Source organism: Momordica charantia (genome assembly GCF_013281855.1).
Source record: "Momordica charantia cultivar OHB3-1 chromosome 9 unlocalized genomic scaffold, Mcharantia_2.0 BLBB01000009.1, whole genome shotgun sequence".
Taxonomy (NCBI): domain Eukaryota; kingdom Viridiplantae; phylum Streptophyta; class Magnoliopsida; order Cucurbitales; family Cucurbitaceae; genus Momordica; species Momordica charantia.
Genome location: NW_028275167.1, coordinates 26,948,853 through 26,962,945, shown reverse-complemented (window position 1 = coordinate 26,962,945; position 14,093 = coordinate 26,948,853). Strand labels below are relative to the sequence as shown.

Here is a 14,093-nt window from a genome sequence, read left to right as displayed (position 1 = left end):
GGTTGGAGTTGCACGGAGTGGAAATGAGATAGAGCGTTGATTTGGGCCGGCCGACTTTTTGGGCTTCTAGGAACTAGGCCGGCTTTCAAGCACAGTCGGGCTCGACTGACGGATCAAAATTGTACGAGAATGGCCATTCATGAGTTTTATGAGATAATGTCCTGGGAGGCTATTTTTTAATCTTAATTTCATAAATGTATTTAATTTTCAAATTTTACCCTTTTAGATGTGTGTACGTAGGATTTTCTGTTAATACCGATTCTATCTTTATTTATTGCATTTTATTTTATTATAGTTTTTCAATTTAAAAGATTTGAATCCTTAATTTGTAATTATATTCATTTAATTATTGTAGGACCCATTCAATTTTTCAACACTAATTCCTCGTATCACTCCTCCAAAAAAGATTTTTGTCAATAACACATAGATGTCTGCATGATTTTTTCCTAGTGTTCTATTTCTGCTTAGTCTGTCAATAGACTTTTTCCGTGCTTTGTTTCCAGTCGTCCCCAACCGCTATGTTTGTTCACCGTTGTCGTCGTTTTAGACCTTCAATTTCTATTGCCGAATAAAGTTTTCGTCGAAGTATTTGCACGTTTCCAACACCGAGCAGTGCGTTCCTCGTCTCCTGTCCCCTTCTATTTATACCAATTGTAAGTTAATAGTCTTCCCGTTAAGATTGGTATATATTTATGTGTGTATATTTTATAGTTATATATACATAAGATATGATAATAATCTTTTGCTCGCATTGTCAAGTAATTTTGTAGAAAGGGTATAGAAAATTAAAGTCCTAAACGTCTCATAATCTTAGTCTTCCCGTTAATATTTGTATATATGGGGATATATTGTATATACATGTGTATATCTTATAGTTATATATACATAAGATACGATATTAATCTTTGGTTGGTCTCAAATAGTTCTGTAGAAAGGATCCTCCAAAATTGAAGTTCTAAACGTCTCATGGTCTAGAAGTTTTCAAATTGTAGGTCTGGGGATTTTTTTTTGGAGGTTTTCAAATTTGGGGAATTTTGGGATTCTTTTTTATGTTTTGGGGTTTTAATTACTTTTGGAAAGTATGATTAAGGTAAAATTATGGGATCTAAATTATAACCTTCCAATTAATCAATTTTGCATTTTAAAAAGAACTTAAAATTAATTTATAGATACAAAAAGATATTTAAGTAATTTATGTGATCGGTACCCTCTTAAATAAGTTGTTTCATGACAAATGTGTAAATTCTATACATTCCATCTTTTTATGTAATTAAGATCTTTAAATAGTATCAATGTACTAATTGGCAAATCATGTTTCTTGTTTTCAGATATATATTTTGTTTTCGAAAATTGATTTCGGACTTGATGATCCATGTAAATTCTGAAAACAACATAATTTTTTATATTTTTAGTATTTTCAAATTTCGAATTTGAGACTTTAAAATATAGAATTATATTAAAAAAACCAATAATTTTAATAAATATATTATTTCATATTATAAACTTATTTTTTTTTGTTAAAATTAAAACATATAAAATATAATATATTATAAATTATACCACAATTATACAATCTTATAATAAAAATATTAATAAATTAATTCATCCAACCTCCACCTTACTAATGGGAGAAAACACTTTCACTCAAATAAATTTTGGACCAAAGTGGCGTAAGTCAACATCTCACCCCAAATGTAAGAAGTAAAAAAATGGAGGCTAAAATAATTTTGTTGGATCCTACGTCTCCCGATTCTCGTAGTCAGGAAAAAAAATTGAATAGTTTTGCATTTAATATATCCATACAATTGACTACTAAGTCCAAGAATAATGGACTCCACCTGTTCTAAAATTGTTTAAATTTGTAAAAATCCGCGCACAACAAATCCAGATATATCTCATCCACCAACATTTGATAAAACTTCGATACAAAATTCAAGCACAAACTCAGCTCAATTTCTACACAACCCAATTCTGCAAGCCCTAATTTCACTCCCAACTCTAAAGAAACTGTGAATTAGCCACCTCATTTCATGAACACTCCCAGTTTTTTTTGTTTTTTGTTTACAAGAAATACACAACTTGACTAAACCCACCCACCAAAATTAGACTCTTGGCATTAGATTAAAGTAAGAGAAGTGAATTCCGGCATTACCTATGCATGGTGAAGACAGTCCTCCCAGGAGCCATATTTTGAAGTGAAACTGCCGCCGCCATTTCGTTGAGCAAACTCCGAAACCACTTCTCGAGCACACGCATCCCACGTTCTCGCCACTTCACTTATGGAGAATGGATGTGGAAGGCTTCGGACACACATGTTGAACTTTTCCCTTGTCTTCAATGAAAGCTCTTCACAATCTGTTGGACTGCAAAAATGTTAGCTTTTCAAGTTATAATTCTATGGAACAGAGAAGTTGTCGGGGGTGATTTAATAATGGTTAAGAATTACTTTCTCCATCTGTTCCTGGAACACATAATGGTTCGTGAAAAACATTATTAAAATTAATGAGCTTTTTTATATATGTACGTAGATTGATAAAACAATGAGGGACCAAGGATGTTTATCACTCATACTCTACACAAAGGGAAAAAAAAAAGATACTCAACCCGTAGGTTTGATCTCTAGGATCTATACCATAGATGCAAATCCATCAACTGGTTTTAATTTTGCTTCCCTGTATAAATCTACTCATAATAATTCAAGAAGGCTTGTTCTTAGGAACTGGAAATTCTTGTGTTTGTGCCCTTTGGCATTCTCAGAAGTTAATAAGGATTCATTAACTACTCTATACCAAAATAAAAAGGCACATCTAGGAACATTTGTTTAGAGCAATAAAAAAGAAATAAAGACCTCAGAATATAAAAGATCGAATCATAAGGTGGTCATATATAGGCAGATTCGTGCAATAAAAAAGGGATAAAGGATAAATAATCTCACCAAGCTTCCAGTTTCAATTTATTGAATATTGGAGAACAGTGTGGATAGCCTTTGGGAACTAGCAACTTCAAGGGATGGACTGTTAACTGCATGCCATAATGAATAAAATGAGTAAAATAAAGTTAAGCCTATAATTGATGAATCACATTAAGAAATAGATGGGGCTGAAGTACCTGAAGGGCTGAAGCTTGCTGTGAGATTTTATTCGAACTGATGCGCATAGCAGCAAAAGAACACTCGACTATGATCCCTTCACTTCTGTCATTTGTAGCTGCATTATCAGTTGTTATCATATCTTTGTCACATACAGACACCACTGTGTCTATCAGCTGCTCATTTATCTTCCTAATTTCTTCTAATAAATATTGCTTGAACGGCAATGAAAACCCACGCCAATGGGAATGTTCAGGAGTCTATATTAACAGAAGTATTTGAAAAAATATCAAAGAACTATGTTGTCAATGGGAAACTTATAAAAAAAAATATTCGAAGTTGAACAAATAGTTGTGTTCAAGATTTTGTAACTCAATAATTTATAATTTCTTATATACACAACTTATTCCTTCTTATCGACATTATCATCGATGGATCTTGCTAACCTCATTTGGGGTAGAAAGCTAATTTCACATTCATGAGTAAAAGTACTTCACATTTAATTTATTTTATCAATCAAACAGAATTGGCAAGGTTAATGATCATATTTTCTCAGAAGTTCTTATTTGTTCACCTAGGCAGTTTCACCCTTTCGAGCTTCTAATCATAGATAAACGAAACGGATAACTCACGCACCTCGATTCTTGACCTTTCTGTAAATGTTGAATTCAAGTCATAACTTTCACAATACATCATTCGTCTGGAGCTGGTATACATCCTGGTATTCCTGCAGTGTCTTGTTCTTCTTGATCCTGTACTGCCTCCAAATATTGAACATCTTTTTCTCAGACGAGATGTTACCGTGCCCACCAAATCCTCGCTAATTTCAGCTTTGGACTTGTTTAGGGGCGCTGATGAAGCAACTCTGTCAGTCATACAGACAATAGAATCTATGTCACTAATAGAAGCACTTAATGCTTTAGGTGACATTACGTTTACCTGAGATTGAGCAAGCACAGAAATTTAACAATGTACGTACGACTTGTTCTAAAAAGAGATATGAAACTAACAAGTATTTATTAACTAACCATTTTAAGCAAACGTTGAAGAGGAGTAACAGAACATATGTCATTATCACGATCTGATTCTGATACTTCTTCCAAAAGGGCTGAAGGAGACATGCCAGGGGTGGAGATGATGAAAGGTTTTTCTTCTTGGACTGCATCATTTACTATTTGATGAGACACCTTTCCTCTTTGTGAGAATAAAAAATCATCCCAGGCATCCTCCTCGCAATCAGCTAACAAAATCAATAGCAGACAAATCAACTGAATTTTTAGTAGAAATGAAAGTTCCTGGAGATCAGTGGAAACAGGATTAACTGATCTACCTTGGGAGACAATAATTGGAATTCCTTCACTTGACTAATTTGTTCATTGAACAATCCACTAAGAAAAGTTTGTTCATTACATTTCTGAAACTCGTCAAATTAAAAAAAGTTTCTCCTGAAATTTTCCTCCTCGAAGGAACTTAATTGAGCCGTTTAAAGAATGATTATTGTTTCTGTTCAAAATTTCGTGATACCTAAGATTTTCACTACAAAAATTTTCTGCATATTTGTTCAATGAAAGAAAACGTGATTTAAATCCAGGTTTCCTCCCCGACAAAATATACAAATATACTATCATATTTCCGCGCGCGCGGGAATAATCTTTTTGCAAAATTATCTTCGTCAAGTTAGAACCAAAAGAAATGAGGCACTCGATATCCAATTTTATGTTACTCTACTCTGTTGCAGGAAGTAAAGCAGCAGATGGCGAAGTACAAAGATATCGATATTCAGTTCCTCACCTCTTCCATTTTCAGGTAAACCAGGCACCATCGTCCTCCTCTTCCCGTAAGCTAATTTCCAATAATCGCCCAAATAGATTCCAAAGATCCTTTCACCTGGTACAACATGCAACACAATCATACAAATAGCAACAAAAAGGCGCTAAAGCGAGTTCCAAGCCGTAGTATCACGTTCACTCACAAGAACAAAACGAAAAACCATCATCTAACTCAACTGCCACAAGAAACCACAAACATAGCACTAAATAGACGCCGATTACAGAAACATTCACAGTCGCAACAAGAACAAGATCAGCGAGAGTTGAGAATGAGGCAAAAACGCAACCAAAAACGATTGATCGAATACCTTTAGGGCTCAGCCACAAGAATTGCTTCCATATCCAAACCGATTGAAGGCGGTAATGGTGGAAAGTTGCTTGATCTTCATCGGAGTTATATAGTGGCGATGCTTAAGGGGCAAGAAAACAAAGAAGGAAGAGGATGAACAGAGAGCGGTTGTTGGAGAACATACAGCTCATATCCGCGCCATTCTAACAAACCGTTCAAAAATCGGAACGTGTGTCCACAGTATTCTTTTCTTTTTTTCCTGCAAATAATATTTATTTTCTAAGGCCTTTTATGAAAATGAAAATATCTTTGTTGGAAATTGTTTTACTTATATTTGGAATGAGGATTAATATTTATATTCATTTTCTCTTGTTTTTTAAGTTTTCTAATTTCCTTTTAAAAAAATTAGAATATTATTATATCTCAAATACTATGCAATAATTCAATAACTTTTGAATTTCTCAACTTTAACTCAACATTATGTTACTTTCTTGACTCTAATACTCCAATTTATTGTAATAAAAAAATAGCTTTTGAATTTTGTCCGTTGGAGAATAGTTAGACTTTTTTCTTTTCTTTTAGAGAAAAAAGAACTAAGCATCTATTATCATTTCAAAGGTTGATGGTTTGATTTCTTACCGTTAAAGTTTTTGAATCTTGTAAACTATATTTTTGTATTTTAAAATTTGTTTTTTTTTTAATGTTATCAATAACTTTAGTATTTGTATAAAGTTGGTAAATCACACACATTTGTATTAATTGGAACGAGTACTTGGTACATACATGATATGTGTGATAAACATGTACGATAGATTTATGATACAATAGTATGATTTAAGGTGATTTTGATATGACTTTTAAGATGAGTGTTTTTATGTGACGTAATCGTAAGTTTAAAGAGAAAATGAAAGCATTGATAGAGGGAATTTTTTCTTCTTTTTAAAAGCATTTTTATATAATTTAGAGTGTGTTGAGAATTTTGAAACGTTATAAGAGTACATAGCAAATTTAATGACTGAATTTGAAAACTATTATTAATTAATTAAATAATAGAAGAGTGAATTTAATTTGGTAATCTTTTATGAGCGTCTTGAGGGCTCGAGATAGATTGTCGTATGTAATTGATTTTTTTTAATTTTTTTAGTAATTAAATATTTTACTTACTAATATTTAATATTTTCTTATTCCGACCGTTTGTTTAAATTGGATTTAATCAATAATTTTTCGACCATATTTATCTATATGTTGGACCGATATGAAAAGTCAAACCTACCATATGAGGTGACGAATATTTAGCCTAATTTGGAAACAAAAATCGACTCCATATATATCCAATACAATCGGTTATTAATCCTTTGTCTCGACAACATTTTCCTCTTAGTAAAATAAACTTTTAATTTTGAAATTTGAAATAGGATAAATTTGATCACAGAAGTTTTTAAATGGTCACTCCTCGTTGTAATTTGTAAAATGATTCTAAATAGTCTTTCACTGGTGGTTAATTTTTTTTTATACTTATTTGTTACCCAAAATATATTCATTTAATAATATTGTGTAGTTATTAAATTTGCTTTCTCGTTCATTGTCCTTTTTCCTCTCTCCTCCTTCTACAAACACGCTTCCTTTATTTATTTATGTAATTTGTAATTTTTTATCCTTGCTTATATGAATTTTTTTTCCTTTTTTTTTTTTTTATCTAACATATGTATGTCTACCTCTTCTCTTAAAATTTGAAGCTCAAATCTTCTACTACGTGGTAAAAAGAAAAAAATACCGTAAAATTATGATGTTAAATAAGGTCAAAAGATAAGCCCTTTTAAGAATTGGGCTAACTTATGGATTTAACAATTATGGCCCAAACTAGCCTCTAGACCTATCATATAAAATACATAAACCAACCGCATTTTGAGTTTAAATTGTTTGGTAATTGAGGTGAGTTGTTAAAATTAGACACTCGTTTTAAAAAATGGTCAATATGGTCAATAGTATCACATTTTGCATAAACAGCTAAACTAATTTTTAAGAGACTTAAAAATTTGGATGATTTTTCAACTTTGTCCTTAAATCAAGTAATCTCTCATTCTTCCCAGTTTTCTCCTAGTTAGCAATTGATTTGATTAACAATATTGTAAGTTATTGTACCAAATAAAATCTCTAAAATTAAGCACTTATAGTTATAGGGGTATATTTGTCTAAAATAATATTTAGGATTCTAAAAAATATCAGTTAGTCATTTATACAATATTCAATATGTTTGACTATTTTTTAAAAAAATCTTATTTATTTATTATCCAATTTTATAATATTCTTGAAAGATTAAGAATCATTGACGTCTTTAGAGTCAATTTAAGAGTTAAAAGTTAAATGTTAAGGTAGATATAAGTTAATAAATTTATATTATTAAATAATAAATTCAACGTGGATATTTAAATTTATATATATTTAAAAATGATTGGTAACATGAATAATGAAGGGTGTCGTGGTGTAGTTGGTTATCACGTCAGTCTAACGATTATGAGTCGTGAGGGTGGAGTAGGAAATTAATTAATTAGTTTTTTTTAGTACAAGAATTAATTAATCAGTTGAATTAATTTCTAAAGAAATTAAAATTAAAATTGTGTAATAAGGTAGATTCTTCGTTTCTAATTCTTTTTTTTTTTACTTGTTTTTTTTTTCAGTACCCACTTTCTTTTAGTTTTCAAATTTTGAGTTTAGTTGAAAAAACATTATTAAAAGTATATGAATAAGTGAGCATAATATAAAAATAAAAAATAAAAAGGAAAAACTAAAAAAATAATTATCCTACAAGTTTGATTTCTCTTCTAATTTTGTTAAATAATGAAGAGTCTACAACATAATATTATTGATTAAACATGGGAATTTGTTGCATTTATTATATATTATATTGATATATTGATTGTTATAAGTTAATTAAGTACAATTAATTTATTACCAACCATATGCAAAATAATATAATATATAAAGTTAAAGTACAACGAGATAAACACAATACTCTTATACTATAAGTAATAATATGTCTAAAATCGAAATATTCCAAAAAAATACTATCTAAAAATATTTATAAATAAATATACAGAGAATGAGAATACATTCGACTCTCTTATAGCTTTAAACGTAACAATAAATGATTAGATGGACCTTAATCACAAAAAAATTAGGAAATTGAGTAAATAAAACTAAGATGAAAAAAAAAAACAATACACAAGATCATTATTTTAAGGGTATGAAATATTACACCCTCATAAATTCCATCTAGGACAAACGTGTATATATCATAATTACAAAATATATATATATGGCGATTTAGTCGAACTAGGAAGTGGAGGGTAATAGTAATATATATCGTCCCAAAGATTATCCTTTGACATGGAAACTCCCGAGAAGAGGCAATTGCTTTATTTCCAACCAAATGTGACCTAAAACAAAACCGAAAGCATTGTACCACCATATAGCTAGGATGCATCTAAAGGAAGAAAGCGGTGAAAACATTGTACCCTAAACTCTAAATTCGAAAGTGTTGTACCAAAAGCGGTTAATTGTTTTGTTTTTCAATAGATATTATTCTACGAGCCTAAAGAAATCGTAGTCAATTTTGAAAATTTAGCGGGGAGTATTTTTTTAAACATCTTTTCGAGAGATGCATATAAGAATCATTAAATAAACAAGAACAAGAACAAAAAACTAAACACTATCGTTTAGTCATAATTAAACCGAATGAACTTGTTGCTAATCTGATCATCAAGGCATGCAGCAAAAAGGGAAATCACAACGTTAAATTAAAAACAATCTCTAGACAAGAGATCAAAAGACAGTGAACACAACAATATTATGTGTCAAATCTTAAATAAAAATTAGGAGATGAATTAAAAGATCATAAACCCTAATTAACTAAAGCTTAAGAGACAAATCAAGTTGTTCATGCCCATTCTCCACATGGTGATCGGTTTTCAACACTGCCTCTGAAAGATTCAAGTTCCTTGATGATCCCACACCATTATTCATTGCTGTCGACAATCGAAATCCACCCTTATTACCTTGAATTCCCTCCATCTTCAGCCTCTCGAATGTCGACGACGGCATTGGATTATTCGCCGCCACCACCGTCGCCGCTCTAGAACCCCATCCACTGATATCTACACCGTTGTGAAATTGCAACCCTGGCGTCCCCAGCCATCGGTAAGACGAGGACTTGTGAATCATTGAATCCATCCTGACTCCGAGGGGTTTTCCAAATGACGATCCGTAGAGGTTATGAGTCGACAGAGTGGAGTAGGGATAGTACGACGTCAAGTGCGGCGGACCGAAGACCCCACCGACGCTGCCGCCGGCGAGTTCCATGCCTTGGCGGCGCTTGGCCAAGGCACGTTCTGGCTTGTGAGCGTTTTGATGGCCACCTAGGGCTTGGGAGGTCGAAAATTCCCTCTTGCAAAAGTTGCATGAGAAAACCCTAGATTTAGAATTTGAAGATAATTCATTTGCATGGCCGTGAGAAGAAGAACCCACCGTCACCGCCGGCGACGGTACCACCGCCGGCCCCACCCTCTTTGAGTTCAAAATCTTCGGCGACTTATCGCTGGAATCTTCATTACAAAGCTTAAGATCCAACAACAGCCGCGAGTTCGACTGCCGATCGCCGCCGCCGTCGACTTCATCGGAAACTACCATCTCCAACTTCATCGCCGCCGCTCTGCCGCCGCCGTCGGACGCGGCGGAGATGCTAGAAGCTTCAGAAGGGCACGTTTGATCTTTCCCAAGTTCCGCCATGGCCGACCAGCAAAATAAAGTAAAAGAAAAAACAAAGCTTCAAAAAAAAAAGAATTTTTTTTCTTTGTTCTTCTAAATTGCTTCCGAATTTGTGAGAGAAATCGAAAGAGAAGAATTGGGTTTATATTTCTGGTTGAAATTAATGCAATGGATTTGCAATTATGGCAAGAAATCTCAAATTGCAGTTATTACCATGAAAATTATAAGAGAAGATGTGTTTTTTTTTGTGTGTGTTTTTTTTTTTTTTTAAATTTCCAGAAGTTATGGGAGCTGATGATCATCATAATTTGAAACTCTATTTAAATTTTATTTTTATTTTTTGAAATATTAAAAATTAAGAACACAATAGAATCTGCCACTAAAGAGAAAGATTCACGAGTTTGATCTGAAAAAGGCATGAGATAAAACACCATCCCATCTCATTGATTAAACTTTCCTAAAATGATCCAAGGGATTTTTATTTTTATTTTTTATTTATTACTTTAGTTTAAAAATCTTTGTTGATGTTCTTTTGTTAATTAATTATTGTTACTACATGTTAGGGATATTGTCATGGTGACATATTCAATTTCCTTAAAAAAGACAATGACAACCTATGACTTTTAGGGCAGATTAATAATTTTTTTAATTTTAATTATTATATCATCATGAAACATTGGAGATTGGGTCAAGCTAAATCTAATAGATTCAATAGAATAATATAATAAGGGATGGATTTAGAATTTTATGTTAGAGGGACTCAAATTCAATTAAATATAATTTTTAATTATTGAAATAGTTTATTTAGTATTTTAAGTTTTAAAAAAAATGTAATTTATTGTTGATAATTTATGAATTTTGAAAACATATTAGAGAGAGCATAAAAATTAATGAGTGATTTTACTTTTAATTTTTCGGGTTTTAAAAGACATGTTAGAGAGGGATATTAAAGGTGAGAATTAAAGAATTAAATCATTATTATTATTATTATAATTAATTAAGCATGGACATGCACAAAAAATTTGAAAAAATTTGAAAATTTTTGAAGTTTGAAAGTTGATAATATTAATCATCATTGAATTTTTGTGGCCTTTGATTCTGTAACTGACATCCTTCTGGACAATTGAGATTTAACCAACTTTATAATGATTCACTTTCTGCAGTTACTAAAACTTCCACATAATATTTTCCTAAAATAACATTCTTAATTAATTTTTAACACAAATTAAGATTTATGCATCAACTTAGCCAGTTGTGATGATCTTCATGTTGCCAAATTTGTGTATATGTTTCAATTTTCCATTTAAGAGTAAACCAATTTTAAATTTGAATGGTGAACATATTATATATATATATTTTGTATTTAATTAATAGAATTGAAATGATCTCAATAGTTTAGAAGTTCGATAACGTTTGTCTTAACCAAAATAGTACGAGAAGTTGTAAAACGTAAACATTATTATCAAAGCCCTAAATATTAATAAGAAACTAGATTTATCGTCAAATATTACCGTATGATTTCGAATTTTAACGAGTGTAAACCAAATTCATATTAGGCAATATAATTTCTATTATCTTTATATATTGTGAAATTTATTGTATTATAAAGTTCGATAATATTTATTTTAACTAAAATAGTGCGAGAAGTTGTAAATAGAAGCATTATTGAAACCGACTTAAATATTAATCAATAAGAAACTAAGACTTGAAATAGTTAAATGTAATTTGGGTTTTATATATATTAGGTAATATGAAACAGCATATGTTATTTATTCTAATTAAAAAAAATCCCCAATCAAGGGAAACTATGAGAATTAAAACCCTAAATTTTACAATTCACACACTTTTACTAGATTACTTAACCATTTAGGGTTTTTATTTTATTATTTATTATTTATTATTTATTTTTGTTCTATCCTTTTTTGCTAGTTTATATATACATCTCCTTCTACCACTCTTTATATGGAATATGTTTAAATTAAAGAAAGTTTGATTTGGGCCATATTATTTTCTTCTTTATTTGATATATATAAGGTGAGATAATTATTATTTCAACCTAAATCCACTGTTTTCATGTGCCAAAATTTGACCAAAATGACTATTTTTGATAGTAAGGAATTGAATGATCAAATGTAATAAACTTTATAGAAGTTGGTGTGTTCTGAAAGTTAATTAATTAATTTCTTTTATACTCTTATAATCAAATTCATTTTAGATTATATATACACACACATCATGCTTCAATCGATAAAATGTAAATGATTTAAAGCCTCTTCTACTCCTCTACGTATTATGTAGAACATGGATTTGAAGGGATCGATTCTCATTTATCTTTGTAATTAAGAAAAAAAAATGCAACATATAGACGGGCGGTTGCTCATTCACTCACTCTCTTTTTGAATAATTATAAGGCTCTTTCTATTTATGTACTTTCTAGTATGGTTCTGCTATAAGAACACTGAACGTCCAGCTTTGCAAAAGTAATTAACATTATTCTCCCCAACCCACATCTTAGTGTGAAATCATGATCATTTGATCGAGCACGTATAATTTCTTTTTATCTCAAAATGTGTTCCTACTCTATTAGATCAAGTCATAACCTAGACCGTTTCTACTAGTAATAGTGTACTACTACAAAGAGACTAAGCTCCATTTCAGAGATTAGACTATCTTTCCCTACTATAAGAAGGGTCTCTCCTACTTCCGTACCTGCTATAGAATTATATTTTTCTCTCTTTAATTAAAATAACATTTTTTTGTGCTCTATTGTCAATTTGAAGAACTTTTGTACTTAAAAAAAAAAAAGAGAAAATTTTTCAATTCCCACTTATCCTTGTAAATAAGAAAAAAGGAAAGAAATTGTTTGCAACCCTTCATAGAAATAATAGCTCTTCACAACCTTTCACATAAGGGATGAGAGAGATGAATATGATGATAATTTTTCTTATATGGTAGGTGTAATGAATGTTTTAATGAATATATAGAAAATTAAGATAGTAGATTAGGGAGAAAAATCATATGTGGCCCTTTGTAGACCAACTTTGAAAACTTAATTTGAACTATTAAGCAAAGAATAGGATCATAAATGAGGCAGAAGTTGTTATGGAAAAGTATACATTATATCTCACGTAATCTTTAGTTGTCCACGGAATGATATTTCCGAAAAATACATTATCACACTTTTTTTTCATTACAACAATGTGCGGGAATTTGAACTTAGACCTTTTTATCGGAAATTAGTGTTTTAACCAGTTGAGATGAACTCGGTTTGGCAAATACATTATTACACACTTAATATCCTCTAAACCTCGACGTGTTAAGTTATTAAATGAAAGAGAGAATGAGAAAATGAAATAATAAGCCAAGAATGTCTCCTAGCTGTCCGCGAGAAGGTCCCACCACATCCCATATCAAGCGGCCTCCCTAGGTAGCCCCATCACCTATATAAGGGGAGGAACCGTCTTTGTGAAGGTAAGTGAAAAATCATCACTCAACTCATATTAACGTTACCGTTTTTTGTTTATATTTCTCTTTTTTTATAAATAAAAATAGAATTGCATGGCTCCCAATACCCATAAATTCAAAAATGGTAAAATAATGTTTTTATTTAACACAAGAAACAAGAAACGTGTTTGTGTTATTTTCAAAATTTCTTTACAATTTTGAGAATATTTCTAAAGAAATGAGAGATAAAGAAACATATATAAATAGTTGTCAAATCCTTAACTTTTTTAATAAAATTGGAAATAATACATACAAACAGAAACATTTTTGATAATCGTTTCTTGTCGTTCTCTAAAATTTTAAATTGAAAAAGTTTAAATTTTTAATATCAATATTCAAAATTTTATGTTATATTTATCTTTTAATATTTATTATACTTGTTATAGTTCCAATAAAATAATTCTTATAGGGGTAAAATACATTTTTAATGCATAGGTCTCCATTTGGTCTCTAAGTCTCAAAAAGTGACAGTTTAATCCCGACCTTTAGAAAATAGTTCTAAAATGTCCTTCTAACATTTACTAACGCAATGCTGACATGGCACTGGTGAGGTGGCAAATTTTAGATAATATATTAATACTTTAATTTATGTAGCATTTTTTTTTTGTTTTTAATTTTC

The 14,093-nt window shown here is 30.8% G+C and overlaps 2 protein-coding genes across 3 annotated transcripts; both read right to left on the bottom strand.

The window, feature by feature from the left end:
• Positions 1–1,715: 1,715 nt before the first annotated feature.
• On the bottom strand, positions 1,716–5,405 carry LOC111010000 (mediator of RNA polymerase II transcription subunit 15a-like). Of its 2 annotated transcripts, none has more exons than XM_022283255.2 (7): positions 5,226–5,405; positions 4,880–4,975; positions 4,117–4,328; positions 3,725–4,027; positions 3,109–3,348; positions 2,936–3,021; positions 1,716–2,363 (listed from the first exon to the last, which is right to left on the bottom strand). In XM_022283255.2, the coding sequence occupies exons 2-7, from the start codon at positions 4,908–4,910 to the stop codon at positions 2,153–2,155; spliced, it is 1,083 nt and encodes a 360-aa protein (XP_022138947.1). In that variant the 5' UTR covers positions 4,911–4,975; positions 5,226–5,405; the 3' UTR covers positions 1,716–2,152. The 2 variants fall into 2 exon arrangements, with proteins under 2 accessions (XP_022138947.1, XP_022138948.1); XM_022283256.2 differs by having other exon boundaries at positions 2,217–2,355.
• A 3,710-nt stretch (positions 5,406–9,115) lies between these two features.
• LOC111010177 (zinc finger protein 6-like) lies at positions 9,116–9,991 on the bottom strand. Its single transcript, XM_022283515.1, has one exon. The coding sequence runs from the start codon at positions 9,989–9,991 to the stop codon at positions 9,116–9,118; it is 876 nt and encodes a 291-aa protein (XP_022139207.1).
• Positions 9,992–14,093: the final 4,102 nt, after the last annotated feature.